General features: G+C 38.6%; 1 protein-coding gene across 3 annotated transcripts; it reads right to left on the reverse strand.

Annotated features, from left to right (window-relative positions):
- Positions 1-327: 327 nt before the first annotated feature.
- Positions 328-18,713, reverse strand: LOC113173841 (coiled-coil domain-containing protein 138). Of its 3 annotated transcripts, none has more exons than XM_026377430.1 (15): positions 18,544-18,713; positions 18,137-18,176; positions 17,887-17,998; positions 17,697-17,797; positions 17,318-17,481; positions 16,742-16,879; positions 15,897-16,016; positions 15,266-15,343; positions 14,914-15,027; positions 14,104-14,256; positions 13,856-13,972; positions 11,646-11,835; positions 8,439-8,612; positions 5,601-5,739; positions 328-4,312 (listed from the first exon to the last, which is right to left on the reverse strand). In XM_026377430.1, exons 1-15 carry the CDS (start codon positions 18,628-18,630, stop codon positions 4,186-4,188), a joined length of 1,854 nt encoding a protein of 617 aa, XP_026233215.1. In that variant the 5' UTR covers positions 18,631-18,713; the 3' UTR covers positions 328-4,185. The 3 variants fall into 3 exon arrangements, with proteins under 3 accessions (XP_026233215.1, XP_026233214.1, XP_026233213.1); XM_026377429.1 differs by having other exon boundaries at positions 17,887-18,001; XM_026377428.1 differs by having other exon boundaries at positions 17,887-18,034.
- Between the last annotated feature and the right edge of the window lie 6,072 nt (positions 18,714-24,785).

A 24,785-nucleotide genomic window follows, 5' to 3' on the forward strand; every position in this document is an offset into this window, starting at 1 on the left:
GGTCCTTTTCACTTTTTGGTTTCATGCACATGTAACAAATGGCGTCAAATAAACTGGTGAGCTTTAGAGGTGTTTGTTGGTGATTTCTGAACTTTGGACAGAGACAGGCTAGCTGTTTCCTATGTTCCCAGTTTTTATGATAAGCTAACCTAATTGCTTGCTGACTCTTGTACTTGAACGACATAAGTTGTTTTTTTTTGGTTCGATCAAATGAAACATAACAGTTGAAAAACAGTGTATTTCACAAAATCCTGAACATTTTCTTTCAACAACAATATCTCGAAATTCAGTAACAGTATCATAAATGTGTTTTAAAAAAACCCAGAACTACAGGTAAATCTAACATGAACTAAATAATGTACAAGTTGAGGTTCTCAAGTATTTCACAATCCAAGCATTTTAAAAACCTTGCTAAAAATTTTATTTCATGGAATGGAAAAAAAAAAACCTCTGCACACATCATCATCTATAATTATTTGCTGCGATTACAAACAATAAACCCTTAATAAGTAGGTAGTAAAACAGACATTGGGGACAAGTTCCGACATAGATGAGTTACATACAGTACATATAGAGAAATCTTAGGATTGATAAATGTAATCTGAATCATATAATGCTAATTATAGAGAATAGTAACAATAGAAATAAAAAGGAGGAGAATTAAAACAATGTGGATTATGGAAAGCTGACACTCCACCCCCACTGTTCAAACAGTGCCTAATTCACAACCAGGTATATTACCACAAGCTACAGTACATCTGCTTATTTCATTACTCAAATTGCATATTTATGCATATTGCGGCCGGTGGAAACAATATACATTTGGTGGTCCTCCACATCAACTTGCTGATTGACTTCACTTTATGGTTGTACTGAAGTGGAACCACTAATGTTTCCTCCTGCCTGCCTCCTCCGACCCACCAAATAACATTTTAATGAGGTTTACCAGCCAGACCATAACAGGGCGACTCTTTAGAGTAATTTTCTAAATTCTGCTGAGAAAAAAAAACTTGAACATAAATCAAGATCCGCGTATAAAGCTTCGAGCGTGATGCTGTGCAGGGCAGGCTGGCAGACTTAAGCGTGTTAGGGAACACTCGACCAGACACCGCTGTGCTGACTGCAGCGCAGACCAGACCTAACCGAAATCATGAAAGTAAATAAATCAGCCTTTGACAGCTGCTGGAGTAGGCATATAGGCAATAAGGCCTTGTTAAAGAGAAAAGCTATTTCAGTGTCAAACACTTGTCCCCTTTAGGCTTGAGAGGCAGCTGTAAGGAGTTTGTAGATTCCTTCAACTCAAATTCATGTCAGCTACAATAAATTCCAATGTGAAGAAAAAAAAAAAAACTATCTACAAAAACTGTAATCCCCAGCTCACCACTATCCATCCATATGCTCAGAGCGTTCCAGTCCTGTTTTTGCACACATATACTGCGTCCATGTCACATTTACACGCTCTTTAAGACAGGTTTAAACGAGCTCTATGTTAGTGAAAACGTGCCTCTCTTTCTACACAACCTGCAACATGTTTATTCAAACTCAGACTCATCACTGCTGAAACCAACATGAGTTAAAACTGACCACAGTTATCTCCATAATGGAGAAAACTTCACACATTTTACAGCCACATTTCAGGCCTGCATAGGATAAAAACTGCTTTACACCTACTGTGTGCCTTAAACTGAAGTGCTGATTACAATATGGCTCCATCACTAATATAACATTAGTACATTCATTTGTTAAGCCAGTAAATGATTCAACTCTTAGACAAGCTGTCATGCATCGCCACTTTGCTCCAAACTCCAAATTACAGATGAGTTTATGTGACGAGCGGCTTCACACGATTTTATCATGAGTTGACATGTGCTACGGCAGAAGACATGGATGCTGAAGAAAGCGCTGATGATAATATAATGTTGACAGTGATTTTATGAACCACACTGCATCTGCATTGAAGTGATGCAACACGTCACACAAAACATTTGTAAATCTTCTGGTTAAAGCAGAAATGAAGGTCAGCGTTCAGGGCTTGTGCGCGTTAGCTGAGTGGCTTTGTGAAGAGCGATTTCTACAGACATCTACAGTGCGTCTTTCATTGTGCATCCTAAAGCCTGTTGTTTCCAGTTGATATCATCCAGATGCAAGCAAATACAGCCACAGTTAAAAAGAAATGTAAATACTCTGCTCCTCAGTGAAACTGCCTCTTCTATCTCTAACATAATCTCCTCTGATCGTGGCTGTTTACAGTTGATGAGCTAGCAAAAAAGTAAACAAGTAAATAATTACGGGTAAGTAATGCCTTAATCAAGGTGATTTGCTTGTTAGGTTGGAGGAGGGTTTACTTCCTATGTCTTGGTAATTTAAATTCACTCCCAGAGGACATTCAAATTATGCTACTTATTTACTGTATGGCATTTTTTTTAAAGGGGCATTAAAATAAATTGTTTTCCAGTAATTTTGTGTACAGCATAAACAGAACTTTTACCATTGTTCTTGCATGTGTTCTGGTGCCTGCCACATAATAACAGAAGTGGTTAGAAACCAAAGTAATTAGGTGTGGTAACATTCCTTCCCATTTAATGGGCTAAACTATAAGTTACAGTCTGGTCCAGTTCAGCGTAGGAAACTTGTGCATCATAAAGCCTCACAGTTAAAAAAAAACAAAAAAAAAACTTTTAAAATACACAAAGCAAGTAAGTAAATCTACTGAATATACAGTATAGTAGCCACTAAGATTGTTTAAAGGATGCACAATGACTTCCATTCATTCAATTCCTATATCTGATACTGTCCAAGGTAGTCTGCATATACAATGCTCATTTTTATATTTCACTACAATACTACCACATGTAGTTTTCCCACTAATGGGACTATTGGTGCAATACTAAGTGCAGATGCTAACTGTTTCTTTGTGATTACTCAAGGAAATACGTCAACTCAAACATCTAAAACAGGTTGCATTTGTTTTTCATTTCAAACTTCATTGTTCTTGAATGACTTCTCCAACAGGTTGTTTGAAGCTTCCATGTTAAATAGTATCACACTATTCCAGTGAACACAACTGTTGCCTGGAACTGTGCAGCCACTGTTTATTATTTAATGCCGCCCGCTTTCATTATTTTCAGGCATTTTATGTACTAAGCAACTCATTGATTCATCCAAAAACGACTTGCAAAATCAAACATAACAGTGTATAACTAAGAATAACCAGTGCAGAATACCTTGTTGTTCCTTCAGTCTCAACTGAAACTTGTGAAAGTATTGTTTTAGGGCTTTCTCTGATGAACATAATTAGCATTATACATGAATCTCATTTAATACTACTTCTTTTATATGCACTACTCAGTAGTTAAAAGTCAACCTATCCTTTAAGGACGAATGTCGACAATATTGTAAAAGAACTATATTGTGTGGGAACAAGGACACAACATCCAACAAATTCTTTTGTCAAGTGTTCCAGCTTTGAATCAAAAAAAAGTTTTTACATATGAATTAAAGTGCAGCTAATGTAAGAATTCAGATGCTGTGGGGTTCTTAAAAGTTGGGTATTCCAAGATTAAATCCAACTCAACCAAGCACTTCCGAGTGGTTGTCAACAAGTACATCTTAAATATGAGTTGTAATTGTTCCAGTCCCTCCAAACCTGTCCATCAACCAACACCACCAGCAAGTCCCATACTGAGACCATTACCCACCCATGCACTGGAACAAACAAATAAGTTTATACAAAACATATGGATTTCGGCATATCATATGCAGCCCGGACTTAATGTTCTTCAGTTCGTTTTTTGTTTATTGCCATTAAAAGCTTCACAGTCGCAGCCCCTCTTCCTGTGAGCACATGAGACACCCATTAAGGCCACTGGCAAGCATGACAGTCATTTAATAAAGGGTTTTTCATCACACAAAAAGATAAAACATCAGATTAGCCTTGCGAAACACAAAACCAGAGGGGCCACAAAGTGCAAAAAACAAACAAACATAAAAAAAGGATTTCTGACAGGCAAAAGAACTTCAAAAACAAAACTGTATAAATAATGTGTGTATGCATATGCTGTCTGAGGTAGAATATGATGAAGCCCTAAAATAGTTTACACGGTGCTTATGCAGTGAAATACATTTGCATCTTAACTGGGAGTTTTTGAAGAATCCAGCTCAAGTAAGAGAATGTCTGTGTGTTTGTTATCTGAGGTTGTGTAGGATGGACCTGAGGTTGATGCAGAGGAATGTGTGCTTGAGGTCACTTCTGTGATAAAGCTCTTGTATCTGGAGGTGGAGCGAGGACAGCTCAAACAGACGACGATTCTTCCTGGACAACATACAAGAAAAACAAAACAATTGCATATCAAGCTAAATTTTTAAGAGAAACATATTCTCAAGAGTCCGTACTACACCAGGGTTCAGGAAAAACACGATGTCAAGCTAATACACTTAGCACAATCGAGAAGATCAAATGAATTCTGCAACAAAATTACCAAACATGACCTTGAAAATCATCCGCAGTGCTTACGTGTGGTTTCAACTTGCCTAATAGACCAGTGCCTGACCTCATATGGGTTTACAAGAAGAAGTCTTGATCGGTCGGTCATGAGATGATGAACAGAGCAGGAAACCAAAAAAAATAATGCTAAACACAATTGTATTCAGGTGTCTTTGTAATCTTTACTGTTAGCCTGCTTGGATGACGACGCCTGGCAGTCGGTCAGTCCACCACTTTGATCCAGACTGAAATATCTCAACTACTATTTGATGGATTGCTATGGAATTTTGTATAGACATTCATGAACCCTAGGGGATGAGTTTTACTGGCCTGATTTCTTGACTGTCTCAGAGAACCAACATGAGATTGACATTTGCGATCTTAGCAGCTATTATATGGGCTTCAAAGAATTGTGCTACAGATATTCAAGTTCCTAAGGTAATAAACCTTCAGGAATCATTTAACCTTTTCTCTAGTGCCATCATCTGCTTCAAGGTTTTACTTCTTCTTTAAAAATGTTGGTTGGTAAAACATCTGGGGCAGACATTAATGGTTCTCAGATAATGAATGCTAATTATTTAGGTGAAACCCTGACATTTTCTACATCCGTTTATGTTCAAAATGAAAAAGACCAAAAACCTGGACTCCCTAATGTTTCGGTTAGTACGTCTTAAGACCCTGCAGGCATACTGCAGACCCTCGATTAGAGTCTAGTTTCTTTACTCAATAATTTTACCTCCATTTTCTTATTCTTTTACTTAAAAATATCAGGGAAACAAAACATGAAACATGATTTAGTTTATCTGATTTTTAGGCGTCCTGAACCACTGATGTTGTGTCAAAAGTAGACATTGCTTTAATCAAGATGTTACAAGCCAAATAAAGTTCAGGAACCACTCTAATAAACAGGAAATTGAATAAAAATCATTACCCAAGTGGTTTACAGTAATCTGTTTCCTCTCAACATCACTCTATGCCGAGTTTGCACTCGGATTTAGAATTTGCTGCACATACGTGTGTGCACATATGGATGATTGTATATGTGTGAACATGCAGTTACTTACTACCCGTGATCAGAAATATTAAACCTTCTTTAGTGTGAGATCACCATGTCTACCTGATGCTGGAGAGCTTCTGCAGAAGCATAGAGAGCTTCTCCAGTGATGGGAGCTCCAGGCGAGAGTTTTTAAGAAGCTGGGAGGTCGTTCGGAAAAACTCCTCACAACTACATGCGTCCAGAAAGTGATTTAGGTAGCCTACAAGCACACAAAGAAAAGCAGAGCAAAGAACACCAGATTATTATCAAAACAATGTCTCTGACGAACAACACATTTCATTTAGCCATACTTTTTAGATTTGCATATAAATGAAAACTACATGTCCACGCAAACAAACCATAAAAACATTTGAATGATCAAACTGAGTAAGATTGGGACACAGATGCTGGTCAGGACAATTCTCTGAAGCTTGTACTTGGAAGAGCTTCCATATTGTCACTGTTAACTCTGACCTTCCCTTCATCAAACTAAAGGCTCACACACAGGGAGATGAAACGGAAAAAGGAAAGCAGCACATTTTTAAAATTAATAACAGCAAATGTCGACCTTATGAAGTCCTAACATTTGTCGGTTCCTAGTATATAAACATTTGTTTCTGCTAAAGCCACATTCCTGCTCCTTCAAAAAAGTAAACTCTCTGTCTTGAACCACATACAAGGGTGAGGGAATACAATGTGAGCCAGAGAGGGACTTTTTTTTGGCTGGTACAGAACTTCTGCTGGCATCAAATCACAGCAGGAGATTGGATGGGGAAGAAAAGGATCAGGTTCAGATAAGAAAGGATAAGATGGGAAGAATCTGATCATTTGAGAAGGATGAAGCAGGAAAGGATAGTTTGGTCAGTCTTTTTCAGGGAATGAAATTACTTCCTCTCAAGATTAGAAAACTCCTACATATAATTAACGTTACTGATATGAACTTGAATTATTTCTATATATTTCACATATTTTAAGAAGAAAATGAAACATTCCTGATTAGTGAACATCTATAAAGGAGAAAATGAGAAAGACCAAGAGACTAACAAAGTGCCCAGTCTTCTAATGGGTCTTTACCTTTTGAATGTGTGCTACATGAAACACATACTGTATGTGCCTATATGGACACAGACAGAGATCAACACAGAAAGACAGACACATCCCTCATGAATTTGACATTGGACAATGTATGTGTTGTAAAAGACATCATATTAGGGAATATGGGTACAAAGTACTTGTCTGAAGTGATTTATTTGGGTCTGAAACACAATTAAAAACACATAAACACTGCAGCGACATGGAAAGAATGCAAACATACGCAGAAAGTATGTCCATATGTGACCGTAGAAGTAGAATCCACTATAGAATGGTTTTAGGTAGTTAATGTGCCCACTGTTTACTAGACATCCGTCAAATCCGGTAACACACTGTCACTTCATGTATGCTGAGATGGCCAACCATATTTTGTGATCTCGAGGCGAGTTGTGTAACTGGTGGCAGTGTGTAGCTGAACACCACACAGAGTAGTCCATTCAAGTTGTTGCAGTTGGACCATGGATTTCCTGCGTGCAAGTGTTGAACTTTTTTTTTTCCTTTCGTTTTATGAGCAACCTTCAGGTGTAAAGTTCTCCCTCCTCTTCCTCACCCTGTTCCCGTCTCCCCTCATTACTGCTTGTAAAACACAATTAGTGAGTCTGACTAGAATTGCAGCCCCTATGAAACACACAGGGTGCGCACACAAAGCTACGTCCCTGGTCGCCTCTGGCTTATGGCTCTGGTGTGTATTAGCATACAGCAGTCTTAAATGATACGGCTCATAACCCTGCCGAACTCGCGATTCCATGAAAACACACTGCAGCTGTTCTCTCTTGCTTGTCTTCTGTCATGAAGACTTTCGTCTTTCTATACAAGAGCCAGGAGGTGGTGGAGGTCCAATGCCTTATGCCCACAACCTCAAAATCTGTTGCTTGACCAGTGCTTATCATTTTTGTGAGCTCAGACAGTTACTGTTCACATGTGGTTTTTATGCAGAGATGACATGATACTGCAGAAGGAGCTGTCTTAAATCAAAGCACATAGTGATGGCAAAAACAGTCAATAAATCTGGGCTTGAAGAGTGACCGCAACCGCTTTCAAGGCTATGTCAATCACAGATGATTTCCAAGGCAAAGTGAACGAATCATAATAGTGAATCTTAAGTTGAGAAGTCAGCTGCTGTTGCAGCTCAGACAAAGCTGAATATTTCTAATTTAGACAGACATTGGTTGACTTTGTTTTTGTTTTGCTTTTAATTTCCTGTTAGACCTTTAAAATGCTTAAACTGCATGCTTTTCTCAATTTACTAGTACGTAAGGGATTATTACTAAAGGTCCTTGATGTGTTTATCCTGACCAAAGTTATCACATTAAATACTATTAGCCACTTATGTGCCTAGGCCTAATTATTGTGGATCTTCAGCAACGCGCTGAAGTGCACCTCTTTACAGCACCTTCACTTCAGCAGCCTATCTCATCTTATCAGCTTATCCCATTTTTTCCACATAATGACAAATTAATTAAAAGAAAAGTTATGAAACTAGAAAACAGGCTCAGATTTCTTACAACGGTTTTCATTTTTCTCGTTGCCTAATTTTAGAGGCAGCCATATCTTAATTAACTGACTCTCATCTTTCCCCTCTTGAAGCGGTCCAGGGGTTCCCTTTGTGAATGATAATAGAAAAAGCTTCAATACAATTCTGCTAGCAGCTATAGTATCGGCTATAATTATTAATAGAGATAATCCAATAATTTGTACTTTCAAAACAAATTTAGATAATAAATTGATGTGAAAACTTGTGAAAACTCATCACCCCAGACGTAGTGTCATGGTTACATAAGGGTGATGGCTTCTAACCACTGTGATCTGTGAAGGATGCCTACTTACGTGACTGTTCGGTGAGCTGCATCAGGATATCTATAGGTTTGTGCAGACCACCACGGCCAGCCCGTAACACCAACAGTACTGCACGCACCCCACCGTAAAGAATGAAAAGGCCTCGGCTCTCCACAGACATTAGCTCAGTATGGAGGCTGTCCAGAGCCTGGGCCACTACATCAGCTGCAGAGAGAGACACATATGTAAACAGTACATTAAAAAATATTGTTTTCAGTTTTAAACTGTCTTTAGTCTTAACACATTTGTGTTTTTTAACAAGTGCTTGGATAGCAATACTAATAGAATTTTGTATTTAAATCAAATCTAGAACAAAATCTCTTACTACTTTTTATTACAGTATATTCTTACAGACATTTTACCTGTTCAGAAACAGAAAAGTTCTCTCCCAGCTAGCTTTTCCCAGCTTTTCCTCTCACACTACACCAACATACTTTCAATATATTTTCTGCCATTCCTCTGCAGTCCACATTTTAAGTCCAAAACCCCTCAATCCTGAGCTTTAACATTTGATCAGTGTCCTCCGATATGTAATATTTCAGAGAATTTTTCAAGTTCTAAGAAAATACGCTTCAAATGTCCAAACACTGGATTTATACAACCTGACATTGGATAAAGGCTTTCTTTTTTATTTTTGGCTGAGTCTGGTTAGCTCTGTCTAAGAATGGTACCTATTATGTATTAAATCCCAGCAAATATGAGGGGGAAGAAACATCTCTTCATTAAAGTCAATCTGGTTTTACATCAATCGAAACAATGGAAGAAAGCAAACGTGGTAAGCAGATTGAAAAAATGTAGCCGATATAGAGACATACTGCGAGAGTCCTTGAGCATTATGAACAGATGGGAGGTCAGTTCAGAGGAGATTTTTATAAAACATGTCAGAATATGGAGACTGCATCCTCTGAGTACCCTATGATTTATAGTGTGGGAGGCTAGGGAGCAAAAATTGGCGGTGGGTAAAAGCAAAGATCTGAAATTTGTTTTTCATCAGATTAGTCGACATGTGAAAGTGGTATAGCAATGTGTGTAATGCCAACATGCTCTTATTAATGTCTGCAATATTCACTCAGTGGGTTTAGAAGATTTTTCGCAGACTCCACTGTGTACAGTGTTGGTCTATCAGGTGATTATCAAAACGACTTCAATGCTGGGTACGGAGAGGCTACGTTGCTATGATAGATTAACAGAAACAGAGCTGGGGGATGAAGACACTGTAAAACCAAATGTGGAGCAACAGTATAAACACAGTACAATTGTCCAATGCATGAACATGATCCTGCTACAGACAGCTTTAAAAAGGCAGGTGGATGGATGGAACTTTAATTAATCTGCGTTATTAATATGATATAAATATGATTCTCAATCTGTTGTTGCTACTAAAGAGATGTCTCACTCTCTTCGAGTTTTAACTACAGAGTGCTCACAAACCTTATGGCGCCAGGATGGCAGGTTTAAAGTCTGGCATTGACAACAAAGCCTGAACTGAAAAAGTAAACACTGGCATTGAAACAACTGTATATAGTTGTGTAAAAAGTAGCACTACCTTCTATCTACCTATACCCCAAAAGTACTATTTGGGATGTTGTCTTCACAGTTCTCACTATGAAACAAAGGGGTGCAATTGGGAATTTACTCCAAAACCAGAGCACATACAACCACTATGGCTACCACAACAATCTGTCATCCTATTTGCACTCAGCGGGGCGCCACTTTCTTTTCAACACAACAATGACCCAAAACACAGCTCCAGGTTATATAAGGGCTAGTTGATGAGAGGAGTGATGAAGTGGCCTCTACAATCACCAGACCTAAACCCAGTTGCGATGGTTTGGGATGAGTAGGACCACAGAGTAAAGGAAAATGAGCCAACAAGTGCTCAGCATATGTGGGAACTCCTTCAGCACTGTTGGAACATGTGTTGGCTAAGACATTGTGTGTAAAGAAGCAAAAAGACAAGAGTAACACTTTGTGGAATCTAATGTACGAAATATATTTTCTTTATGTAACAAATTTTATTATTACGTAATGATTTAACATTTTGATGTCTTTACTAGTAATCTACAATTTAGAAAATACTATAAAGTTACTTTTGACTGGTACTGTACCGGTAAAAAGAAGACAAGAAACAAAAGATACAAAAGGTCATATAAATTATTGCAAAATCATGCCCAAGGTGTCATTAATACATACAGTACAATTACAAGAGATGTGCAGGTAGAAACAAAAATCACATGGTTTTGTTTTTTTATTTTGCGGCTCCTAAATACTGTACTAAATTAAACCATTGAATATTACAACTTTCTGTTATCAGAGGTTCCTTTTATTTCAGATGAGATGGAGACCTCATCTTGTGAATTATCAATTTAGTTTGTTTTTGGTGTACCGGTAATCTGAGTAGTAAGTGGCTTATAAAAGGCACAATTTCGGAATTTTATTAACCAGATAACATATGTTTCCATGACCTTTCTTTACAACGGTGTTTTCCAAAAATGCCCCTGTTCCTTTTTATCTATCTTCAGATATCTATTTTTTTTTCTATATAAAACTGTGTATCATAGACTGAGCATTTCCAATATGAACCAAGTCTAGATCTTATTAAGATAATTTGTAACGGTTATCAGAGTTGCCTTAAGTCAGATGTGTTCCTTCAGCTTTACTGTGAAATATTAAAATTCAGCCTGTAATGCTACCAGTAGATAAATTAAATAAGTCTGTGGTTTTTCAATACGCCTTGCAGAAAATCAGCACACTCCTTGTGGGGATTTAACATGCTGCATGTGGAAAATAAGACCACATCTTTCTTGCTATGGTGACATAAAAATATTAAAAAATAAAGAATAATATGGAGGTGTAATACATAAATTGCTAAATGCATACATTTGTATTACCTAAGTATAACAGATTTTTGTAGACAATAGCAGAACTATTAGTCGCCTGATTAGTCACGTGAAAAACATTTGCGGTTTTCTGCTACTCTAATGTAAGGATTTGTTATAGAGCTATGTATTATTATCAGTTCAAATATTAATATCAATTTAATATCTTTGGGGTTTGGACTGTTGTTACAACAAAACAAGCAATTTACAAATGTAAAGTAAAAAATCAACACAGTTATCAGTCACGGATTACCTATCTAGATTTTCCAAAAAAATAAAAAATAAAAAATTCAAAGTACATGTGTTTGAGAATTAATACCTTGAAAGACGGTGCGGAGGATAAGGAGTGTGGAGAGGATACGTGTGTGGGGACAGGGACTCCGGTAAAGAGGCCAGTTCCTCAGGGGTCCAGCCGCCTCACTGCAGGACTTGGACAGGTCCGCTGACTGGGCTGTGGGCTTTGACACTTCATCTCCTATTCGCCTCAGAGTGGCTGATAGTGCTACATGCTGAGCAAAATACACACACACACACACACACACACACACACCACTCACTGGTTATTGTACAGAATACATCACTGTGCCTGGACTTAGTTACTTTTGTTATATAACTGTCAGAAAATAGGAATGATATGCCTACAATGATCTTCATCAAAAGTCAGTTTAAAAAATACAAGGTCAGTCTGACAGGGAGCCAGCAGGCTTCTTCTCTGACTTCTCCAAATAACTTATGGATCCAATAAATCAGTGCAGTAAACTACTGCAGCAATCCAAAATTTATGTTTTTCAAAGCAATGAAGAGCTTTTGGTTTTCAAACTCACTACATCTCTCTCTGCTTCTACTATTCCATCTCCCTAAACACTCCAATGGCTCCGTAGGGACTGTCAGACTTTGTCTCCCTTTCTCAATTTATGCATTATGGACCAATAGTGGTTCTTTTGGTCCTAAAAGTGAATCCATATTGCAACAATAAAACAGCATGTGATTCCAGTTGAACATCAAGAATGGCCCTGAGCATATATGACATGGCCTGACAAGCAAACATGAGGTGGCCAAGATCTGTGAAGCAAGGCTGAAAAAGAGGGCTGTATCTTGAAAATAAGTGGATAGTTGGCACATGGCAGAAGCTAGAGAATAACCATATGCACAATCGAAGAGGTTGTATAGTGAGCTGAAATGAAGGGGTCAAATAGGATTGAGCATTAGTGCAAAACTGTCCTATTACCCATCACCCCTTTACCATGAAACCACTATTTTCCCGTATTTGTTATCAGGGGCCTTAAGAGGCTCCTGAAGACCAATCCTTCTTATAAAACCTTCTTATAACAGGGATATCCTGTTTTGGTTTGGTTGTAGAATATAATTTCACATTTCTATGTTGTTATATTCTAACAGTTCAGATAAACTATTAAATAGTACACTGGATGCAGCTGGAAAGTATATTTATTTTTGATTGACAGTGCCTCAAGGAGAGGTGGATGAAGATTGATTCTACGTCCTGATCAGGTTCGAGCCATATTTATACATCCATCCAGGGATGCCCAGACTTCCCTCCCCCTAGACACGGAGGCATTCCAAGGCCAGCTGAGAGATACTGTCCCTCCAATGCTCCTCACCCTATGTCTAAAGGTGTGCCCAGCCTGGAGGGCCGTGATTGGGAGGAATGCCCTAGTGGGGTTTTGTTATTAGACTTCTGTGCTAGTCGCAGTTTGTCCATATCGAACACTTTGTTCAAACATAAGGATCCCCATCAGTGTATGTGGCAATGTAGAACACCCTAGGTTGGAGGTCGGTGATCGACTTATTATGTATCATATTTATTTTCGCCAATGAGATGAAGAGAGGAGCTGAACCATTAACTGATCACCACCTGGTGGTGAGCTGGATCCCTTGGCAGAGGAGAATGCTAGACAGACTTTAAACATATTGTGGGGGTCTGTTGGGAACTCTCTGACAGAAGGGTCTTCTCCCATCTGTGGAAGAGCTTCAATCAGATCCCGAGGGAGTTAGGGGACACTGAGTTTCAATGGACCATGTTCTCTGTCTCCATTGCTGATGATGATTTATACAGAAAAATAAAAAATTCGAAAGGTTTGAAAACTTTCAAGCACCACTATTACTACCTATACAGACTTTTTTCACATATAAATTGAAAAACTAGATAAAGGAAACCCAATTAGACAAATGAGACACTGGTCAAAGCTATTGCTGAAAAAGGAGCTCACACCAGTTCCTGAAGGCTGAGTTCCCCTAACAAATGAACTATTGTATTTTTTTGGGGGTACAAAAGAAAAGTCTGTCAGGTGTCCAGATTATCATTCATACTGGGCTTTTTGAATTGTTGCAATTTCAACCATTAGCCTAGAGTCATAATACATAGAAATTCCTTGGTTTAAATCAAAAAGCTAAAAGTAGTGACGGCACAATGTATTGTTACACTAACCTGTATGTACTGTGTGTTCTTTATACTATATATATTGCTGCTACAAGACCCCAGTTTACCTATAGAAATAATCTTATTCTTACCTGTGTGCCATTGTCCAGGTGTGTCAAAGCCGAGTGAATGAGGCGAAGAACATTCAGCAAGAGGTCCGGTTCTAACCAAGCAGTGTGATGAAGCTCATCTGCTAATAAGGGCAGTACCTAAGGAACCAGAAGTAACTCATAACTTTGATCCAAATCAAACTTTTTTTATGGTCCTAAAAGAAAACTGAGGGATGGAATAAAATTATAAAAATCCAAAGATCAGAGTGAAGCTGCTGTGTAAACGTCACCTTAAGACATCTTTCGTTGAGCCCAACCTCCGGAGACACACGCTGCTCTGCACCTTTGACTTCGTTTCTTGCTGATGACAAAAACCCCTGTCCATCAAGTACCCAGTCCAATAGAAGGGTCAAAAGCTTTAGTGTTGTGGAACTCATGATGCCCTAATTAAGGAAATTAAAGTTGTAAAGACAAAGATGTATAAAAAACATTTTGCTAAAGCTGTCATGTGAAACTGGCTTTGTCACAATATGGTGGCTATAGTTTGATAAGACCTTCATGATCTGACAGGTTCACTTTCTTAAACTGAACAGCAAAAAAGCCAAGCCTGAAGAAACATGACTGGAATTAAAAAATATATGTCTATTTGAAGTTTAGCCATCGGACATACAGGAGTATTCAGAAAAGTGTGAAAATTGCAAGACTGTGATCTCACAGGGGAGCCTAAAGGTATTAATTAACTGTGAAAAGGGATATGGCAATGAAATTAAAGTTGGTTGAGTAAATGTTCCCTCAACACAAAAGAAAACTTCCTTCAATGACAAGTGCAACTAAATTGAGCCAAGAATATTCACCTCATCCATAACAGTAATGATAACATGACAAAATCACAAACTATGATTTATCTTCCCAGTTGGCAGGGTGAGTGTGGTTTGTGGAGAGAGAGTATTGTACTGTTTTCAGGTTGGATATATGCAAATGAGTGTGTTATAAATAAACTTATAGATAAGTTAAATGAAGTAACGCAGCCTCAATTCAAGCAAATCCTACAGATCTGAAGTACATGTAACAGTAAAACAAACACACAGATTTTGAAATACCTTGTTGCTGGGTTTTCCAGAAGGAGCAGTTTTTTTGGATTGTTTAATACTCTCTGGGCTCTTGACACCCACTTTTTGACAGCCTCTTGATGCTGTGCTGTGGTCGTACTTCCTCTGATAATACAATGAATAAGCCAGTGAATACATTTATAAGTTCACATTTTTCAACGTTTAGCCAAATATTGGAAATTGGGCATTTTGGGAAAGTGGACAGTTTTCATTTATTTTGAATGTGGAAAGGCTTCACATAGCATTCACTATGCATGCACTAAAGCCTGATTGTCAGGCTTTTGGGCTTTCCTTATTAAACAGCCGAGACTTACCATGTGTGAGTTAATTAATGCGTTGTTACCTGTAGGTTCTCAAGTCGAGCCTGAACCCTCTTGTACTGGCTCTCCAACCTCTTATTCTGTTCACAGATCTGGCTGAGCTGTTGATTTAAAAACAGACAACGTCAACCTATTATGCAAGACCATGAGTTGGTTTACATCCTTATTTAAAAATGTGCCTTTGGGTTTTGCTTTTGAAGTAAAAGGAACTTTATTCAACACCAGCAAAAACACACAAAGTTCCCTGTGGACACTTCATCCAAGAAAACAAGCATAGAGTCGATAATACTACATCACTTAAATATAAGAGGAATAGAGTATGTTGTAGTGCCCTCATGTGGTCAAAGTTACTAACTGTGTTTTTTACTTCATCAATAATGTACCAAATATGCACTTTTTGGAAAAAAAAAAAAGGAAATTATAGTCAGGCACTAGTTAATTTTTGACACAGTAGATAGAGAACAATGTATATACTACATATAACACTGATATCTTTTTTCAGTTCAATTTCCCCTTAAACGTTTATTCTTGGTTGGTCTTGTGGCAATATCAATTTAGACGCCAACAAGAAACCCCGTTTCACAGTTAACTATATACCAAGTTTAACAAAATGTAATTAACCATTGTTTGTCTGTCAATAGACAAATATGCAACCTGTTTCCTCATGTTGTCGTTCAGCTCCTTGATGGTATCAAAGCTGGATTTGAGCCTCTTGTTCTCTTTGCTTCTCTCCTGCAGAAGAACCTGCAGCTCACTCAACTCCTGTTGGTGTTTCTGGTGACACAGACATACACATTCACAAACGATAGTTAAGTGTGAAAACCAAAGCAACTTTTTTTCAGTGGTACATATTCCAATCAATTTTGTTTCCTATTATTATTACAAAAAAGAATTCATCTGCCACAGCAATTAAGGTCCTTTTGTGGCAAGTGGAAAAATTAGATTGAGTTACTTTGATTAGTTTGATTGATCTGATTATTAGATTGTGTGCTGGATTTTGACACTACAAAAAGTTTCTAAAGACATCTCTGAAACATGAGAAATGACTTTTAAGAGATAATTAAAGGGCAACTTCACCAAATTTCTGCTTCCTTCCCATAGCTCCAGTCTGGGAGGTGCACATATATAGATGGTATCTGCTTTTATCTGGAGGAGCAGGTTGACCAAACAACACCTTCTGTACACAGCAACCTAGTGACATCATCTGAATTAAAAACTACTCCAGGTGATGTCTAAATTCTCTCAATACATGGCAAGAAAAGAGCAGTTTAATATAATGCATACAGATGCACGCCCCCCAAAATATAAGCATAGCAAGAGAGTTTCAGTTTGGTGAAATTACTCTTTAAAGTGTATCACCTGCTGTATGACTCAGATGCAGAGTTACTTGATCAAAGGGGACAGGAGAGAAAGGAGAAGGAATAAGGTGTAAGAGAAATACAGTTTAAAATCCATCTCTTGTGTTCAATGTAACTGAATGCAGTGCACCTGTGACTTACCTTCTCCACAGCCAGAATTCGAGTGTGGAGCATCTCCTCCAGACCGGCCAGTCTCCCTACAGCCTCCTCCTGCTGCTTCAGTCTCTTTTCTCGCTCATAGAGTTGCCTCTCCCACTGTTGCTGGCTTTGTCGCTCTGCCTGTATATAAACAAACACATGGATGTTAATTTTATAACACTTAATATATTGACAACATACTTAAATTAACATTTTAAAAAGAATTAGGTATTTAATTTAGCCACAATGCTACTTTTCAGCTGCAGTTCCTGGGCAGATTAATGCTAAACACAAAACAAGTGAGAAATATATAAACATCATAAATATGCAACATGCCCTCAACAACCTCTGACTCTAACCTTTCATCGTACTCATCCCCTGAATTGGATAAACCCAACTAAAATACAAAGGCAAACTTGTATTAAAATGTTCTTGTGTGGTGTGTAATACTGGACACACCTCTGTACGTGTCCTCTATTAACAAACACGGAATCTTACACATCACCTTTTCTGTCAGGCTGTTCTTTTCCTCATCTGAATTAACTGATAAACTATCATGACAGTGGTTTACCAGCTCACCTTTAGCTGTTCGTAGATGGTCATCATCTCCTGGTAGACCTTTAGTGGCATTAAGGACGAGGAGCGGCATGAATCAGGGAGTTGACAAGCCTGCTGCAGCTCTCTTTCAGCCTCAGTTTCATGGGATCCAGGGCTACCATCCAGACAGGAAGGCAGAGTCACATCTGGATAAATACAGATAAAGTACAACCCAGGGATTGTAATAACAACAGAGACTTTGATAAAAAAAATGTGTATGTAAATAGATTGCAAGCATTTGCCCAGTGTAATTCAACTACTTCTTTTTGGGCCTGAAAAGGAAACAATTAATTTTAAATTAATGTTTCTCCTCACAGTTCACACTGGTTGACTGTTATATTGCTCAAACACACGTACGCACCTGTTTCTGTAAATGGCATCTGAGAGTCCTGAAGTGGAACAACAACAGACTCCCCACTCAGATCATCATTACTGCCATGTTGACTATGATCACTCCCAAACCTTAGAAAAGATATAATAGATATAATCACAAACGCGTATAGCTTAGTGGTTTGCTTACTGAACTGATGACATGACCTGATGAGACTTACTGGTCAGGATGGTTGGTGACTGCTTTGAACAGCTCATGTAAAGCTTTGCTGTAGCATTTCAACTCTTTGCTTGCTTGATTGGATCTGCGGGCCAAAACTTGCCTTTGCACTGCTTCTAAAAGAAACAGATAAGATGACTTTGTGCGATCTGCAAATACAGTACAGCAGGTGAGAGGGAGGCGATCATTCGCTCAAATATGAGTGGGTGTGGATAATGGAGACTTTACAGGCTCATGTGTGGTTCACATACCATCACTGGCTCCTGAGTTGTTGTCTTCTGAGGGTCTCAACTGGAAAATATGACAACTTGTTTTAGGGAAAAGTACAATTTGATGGATGACAGTCCACACTGTTTCACTAAAGACTGGCTTTCCTGACATGCGTATATCGACATATGTCAATAACACCACTTGTTCCGGGTCAAAACTATAATAGCAAAACAATAACAATACGTTTTATTTAGAAAAAGGTTGAACTGACTCGTTATAAAATACAGTAGCGAGTTTCGTTGATTGTTTTATTGAGGTTTGGTGAAACATGCCATGTGTTTACAGGTGTTTATAGGCAGTACGTTGTACCTAAAGTTCCTAGACACCAACACATTTTAGCATCACAACAGTGTCACTATGAACATATCAGTTGTCGTTGAACTCTAACCTGTTTCCTCCTTTCCACATATTTCTGCTTAAGCTTCTCCACCACGTCAGCTGCGTCGGACTCGGCGTCTTTAAAATGCTTGTTCATATTTACCGTGGCTGTAACGAAAACCGACAAATTACTCCGGTTTTTTTGGTACTTTCAGCTACTTTTAGCTGATCGTTTAAGATGGAAATATCGCACACAGTAAACTTCCGGTTGAAGTTTTCGAAATAAAAAACAACGCTACAGATGTGAGCTAGTTTTTCTGACTCCCGTGGTGCATTACTTTGAAAATTATCACCACATTTCCGCTATAACTCCGCGCACGTAGGCCCGCTTCACGCACCTCCAACCCGCCGTGTTCCTCCGCCGTGGAGCCCAAACTAAATCCAAACTTAGCGCAACAATGATCATGTGATATTGCTGCGGCTTCTTCAACCAGAGGTAGCGCCCTCTAGTGGACACTCTGTCCACTAGAGGGGACAGCGTGACAACACAACGCAGCTTTTAAACCATGTAGAAAAGCAGTAAAAAGTTCAATATCAGCTAAAGTATCAACTAACTGAAGGTAAAGAAACAATAAAAATTAAAACTCCTGCATGCCTGTGCTAAAACACATACTAAAGATACTTGATTTCTACATTGTTTAGTTTTTCTTTATCTCCCCAATCAATGATCTGAACACACATACAGTATAAGCTCATGCAGTTCATAAGTAAAATTACAGTCTTTTAAATGGATGTATTTGCATCCTTATTTGAGCCTAATTTAGTTTATATTTGCAGTTTTTACTATATCCTTTTAAAAATTGCAAAATAAAGTATATGTAGGCCCCTGTATATGATTATTAGATATGTAACATGGGATTTTTAGTGAGGCCAACTGCTTGACCAGTCCTATCCTTTCATTTTCTGTATTTGTTGAAACAGCCTGAACCTGAATAACCTTATAGAGCTCACATGTCAGACATGAAAGAGGCAATCAAGATTTTCATTTGTTCAAAAACCTGCATTGGGAATAAATCAGACAAACTGCTCTTTTTTTGTTTTTTTTCTGAAGCAGGTGCGTGGAGTGCTTTTTCTCGTCCAGCCGCAGTGTAGTTACACCCCGGAGCCAGTGAGTGTCAGCGCCTCTTCACAGACAAGGGGATCAGTCTCTGGCACTGTGGATTTCCATGTGTCTGCTGTGGTGGTTTGTCTTTGTGTGTCAGCCCAGTCTGTAGGGTATATTTGTATTGGGTATATTCAATAAAATCCAATATTGTATCCAGATTACACATTTCTATTAGGTTGTTGTGGGCTCCTTAGATTGCTGATATCATTTTGAATAATTCAATGAATTTCCTACTAATAGAATATTTTTAATTACAATACCACAGACTCACTGATGAGCCACAGGTATAAAATAAACATGCAAGTCTTTATTTGGGATACCCACAGATTAACCTTGCTGCACCCTGAGTCTCTTTCTAGCCCAGAGCTTACATTTGGCAAGCTCTGCCAGGTTTGCTGGAAAAGTGTGCGACTCGGCTTCAAGATTAATGCCCTCTTTCTCTGTTTGGCTAATTACCAGCCACTGCCATTAATACACATTCTCATGATTCAATCACTTTGTCCCTGCAGGCTTTCACTTGTCGTGGAGAGAAATTAGCCAGCGAGCACGCTAACACTGATCTTCATTAGAGAGCTATCTGCTTTGTCCACTTTGTATGGAAATTACTGTTGTGTTATGTTAATTGCTCATCAAAGTTATTAATTAAGGTGTTTTTTTTTTTTTTTTTTTTTTTTTTTTTTTTGGCCATTTGGGCCAAAAAGAGACCGTGTTGGGGCCATCAGCTGTGTGTGCATGTGAGGGTGTGTTAATAGGGACCAGGCTAGAATTATTGTCAGATCAAAGGTTGAGGTTACAGGCATTATCGTAATAGTAAGTCTCCTCGATGGTAATATCCACATCTGCGCCATTTATATAGCTAAATACTGCTGCTTTAAATTAGAATCTATTTCTCTTCAGTCACGTACTGTGACTATAATGGCACACAGGGATCAAGAGTATTTGTAGAGATATTCACAAAGAGTGCACATAGCACCCTTTGACTCTACAACGTGTCTCTGTTTTCCTGCTTTGTAATTTAACAAAAGCAATCCACAGATAATGACAAGATCAGATAATTGGGTTTGATTGTCACTTCACAGTGGGACATTTATATCAAGTGCAATACTTCACTTTATTGTATGAGTTCATAAACCCCCCCGGGGGCCCCTGTTTTTAGCATACAACGCAAATTATTTTTGTTTGCCTGTGTGCCGTGTGTGTGTATGTGCAGAAACCGATACAGCACAGACAGTCTAAGGGGATGTGGCCAGTAGTTATCGTCTGCGCCTTCTGTTTTCTGACAAACAGCACAAATACATAAGCCAGCCCCTGGGACACCACTAGACAAAAGCAATCAAGTGCTATCATTGAATTAACAACAAATTGCTATGTTGTACGGCAAAAGCAATTATCTCCTGTCTTATGATACAAAGCCACGCACGTACACATGCAAGCACCCTCACACTCAATTAAAGTGACGATGGCAGTGCTCTGCTGTGAAAATGATTGCTTTTCAATTGGCATGACTCTTTGAGTCCACAAAGCAGTATTATGTATGCTAATGTAAGCTGTAAAGATGGATCTGGGGTTTAGGGGGAGCCCCTGAGCAATTACACATCGGTAGATCCCAGACAAGACACTGCATCCCGGGACGTGCAAGTCACTTTTACGGGCTTTTCCATATTGAAAATATATTTCTGACATGAACATGTGAGTGATAACTGTGGAAATCTGACTTTGGAACCAGTCTCTTGTTTAACTCTGACTCTGAGTGGTTCTCTACATTTTTCCAGGACTCACATATGAGCAGGCTGGAAGGAGGACTGCTGCATAATGCTGCATGTTGTGCCTATATCCAGTGTATTAGGCATAGCTAAAATAAATATATATACAATATAATGCATTAAACCCAAATGCAATGTTGCAAATGTTCATTTCTTACCTACATTGTTATAGGAATTAATTTATATAACTACGCTTTAGTGTGAATTTATTTTCATTGCATTTAAAAGTGTTGATGAACAAAATATTAAAAATGTAACTCCATATAATGCAAATGACTTTAAAATCTACCACAGACTGCAACATTTAAAATAATACATTTGACCCTAGTTTGAATACAAGGTGAAAGTTATTTACTGAAGAAATATTACCTTCCATTATGCCTGGCTGGGAACTCTTAATAAACTGCCGGCTGCGTCAGTGTAAACTTGTGCCACCACTGCATGCAGTTGTTGTGAGTCAAACGTGTGCAACCATCCAAATACATGTGGTCAAGACTGGATATGTGTACTGTATGTATTTAAATAATCAAAATACTTACAAGACATTTGATCTGGCACTTCATTTTTTGGTATCGTTATGATAACATCACCTTCTCAGTGATGCTACTAATAGATTTAAGTATCATGAGGTATGTTTAAAAAAACATGACACAAAACACACTGAGTGCAAAAATGAGCGGCTGAAGCAAACACGTGAGTTTAGGTTATTTATGTTTATGGTTAGTTCACAACTTGCTCGTTCTAAAATTCATCACAAAGCAGAAGTTACTTGTAGTACTTCTCCAGGCTCGCACTACAGATTGTTATTAGAAGGAGTCATGCAATCAGCATTGCCACTAAAGCCCTGCAGGATTTATCCTCATAATAACTTAGTGTTTAAGAGCTGGTAATAGCTTTGTCAGGTCATATTTATTAGATTAATTTCTACAGATTTAATTGATGCATGAATATTTTAATGTTTACCTCTTACATACTGTACAAGGCCTTTGGGGCTACTGGAAACCGGGAGGAGTAAGTAAATCCACTTCACAGGAAACCCCTTGAAAGCCACTTCTTATTTCCTCTTTTTGGAAATGGAAATGTATGAAAATGTTTTAATTATTCAATTGATTCATAGTTTAATCAGAGTTTAAGATTAGTCTAATTACTCTGGTGCTGAAATATGGATGGGATTTATTATAGAAAAGTAGATGAAAATAACAGCGAATGAAGTTCGAAGAGTGACCGTGCAGAGGGGAGTCAGAGTGACTGCTTTGTGTTAACCTCCCAGTAATGTATTAAAAGTGACACTGTGTTCGCTTCATGGATCAGAACTGTAATCTCCTTAGTCTCTCTCTTGTTCTCCAATGTCATTCTTATCTTCTTGGTATTTCCTATTTGTCATTAAACACTGACTTTTTCATTGCACTGCTGTGCAAAGAAAAAGATTGTGCAGATTCACTTATTTGTACTGTCAAAGTTGTTAGTATGTAAGAAAGGTTGGTTACTGAGACTAGTGCTACATCTTGTGTATGATCCAGACACACTTTTCGTGCATTCTCCCTCCAACTAACCATTTTAATTATAATGTTTAAATTTGAATTAGTCCCTTAATGTGATTAATCCAGATAAAGACCATTATGCCTTTTTTAATTTGTCTTTTTTAATCTAGATTGCAGACAAGGAATGGCATGTACAGTATTGCACTAGAGATAAGCAGGTCTATTGGACAAGGCTGACTCTATTGTTTCGTGTAACCAGGCTTTCAGAAGTGCTCAAAATCCTCATTTTACCCTTACGATGAGTAGCTGTACACGCCAAGAATGTTTACCATTTGTCATGTAATCTTAGCGGACTAGTGTGATACTGCAAGAGTAGTCTCCTGCATCTGCTGTTACCACATTTGTTCTTATCATTGCACTTTCAGTGAACCCAGCCTTCAAAGTGATGTATGTGCAACCTCTCAAGGAAACACTGGTCACGACTGGAAGTTGACTGACCCCCTTCAAAACATTGAAATGGTCACTTCAGTTGCGTCAAAGCCCCCGTTTTTAATGCCAGTGGCCGTCTTTTGCTAGCAGGATGAATTGAACCACTGTTAAACAGTTAGCTGCTCGAGTCAGCCTCTATGAGAGCAGAATACATTAACACAGTCCCTGATAATAACGTTTGACCTCCACTCCCACTCACGATACACAAAACATTCCTGCTAATGTGTGTGTGTGTGTGTGTGTGATCTGAAGAGCAATATTTCATGCGATTGGATTAGATATCGTTAACTTCATTTAACCATTTAACGTCACAGAACTGGTCAAATATGTGTTTATTCAACAATTTAGCCAGTGTTTTATTCCTAGTTTTCATGGTAGATGCTGTTTAACCAACCTTATTATGTTAATTGATTCATGTAATAATGTTGTCCCCTTATCAGGAGCAGATATAAGTGCATTATGAACCAAACATTCCTGTTACTGTGCTGTTAAACCCCGGCTACACAAGACAATAACAACAACAGACATTTCAGTCCAGGATTATCTAACATGTGAGACAGCATGACGACACAACTAGAAGGACAGAAATAGAGAGAGATGACCAGGGTATTACACTGACTATATCTATAAGAGGACCTTCATCAGCGACCCTGGCAGTGCTGTAATTCCTGCAGGGTTGAGTCATGTGGGATGTTTCTGGGTAGTCTCTGGCCTGAGCAGCCCTTTTTTGGGAATGTCATGTTTTAACAACTCCAATGCCTTTTAATTCCCGCTTCTGAAAGTCTGTCTGGAAGTATTGGAATGTGTGTGAGGCAGCAGGCCAGACGCTAGTGTTTGGAAATAAACTGTCTGTGCAATCTGATTGGCCTCATTCTCAGGGACGTGGGAGCAGCCAGTCTGCCAATACACAACACTGTCACACATACATGCACAAACGTGGACGGGCACGCGTCCAAAAACACCTTACAGAAATACCTTTTTATTATCCGTGCATTCCCGTTTGCTCACGTGCTTTGAAACGTGCACATGAAGCCCACCTGCGCACGCAAATATAGATCAAGCATTTGGAAGAGCACACACACACACAACAAAAAAATGCATACTGTACAAAGAGAAGCACACGCATGGCCACGGGCGCACACACACACACACACACACACACACAACAGGCAGATGCAAGAAAATACTGGGCATGTCACACACTGAGCACAAACCAAATGTGCGTTTGCGTGAGTGTGTGTGAGCGTTGAGCGGAGAAACAAAGGCTGAAAGCAAAGGCTCATTCTTTTTTTGTTGCGATTATTCCCACAGCAGTACTGATGAGTCTGATGGAATGGCTGTGATTCAACTGCAGGAGATTCCTGGGAGACTAGTAGAGTTAATGGAGCATGTGTGTTCATATAATCATCTGTTT

Source organism: Anabas testudineus, chromosome 21 (assembly GCF_900324465.2).
Source record: "Anabas testudineus chromosome 21, fAnaTes1.2, whole genome shotgun sequence".
NCBI classification, from domain to species: Eukaryota; Metazoa; Chordata; class Actinopteri; order Anabantiformes; family Anabantidae; genus Anabas; species Anabas testudineus.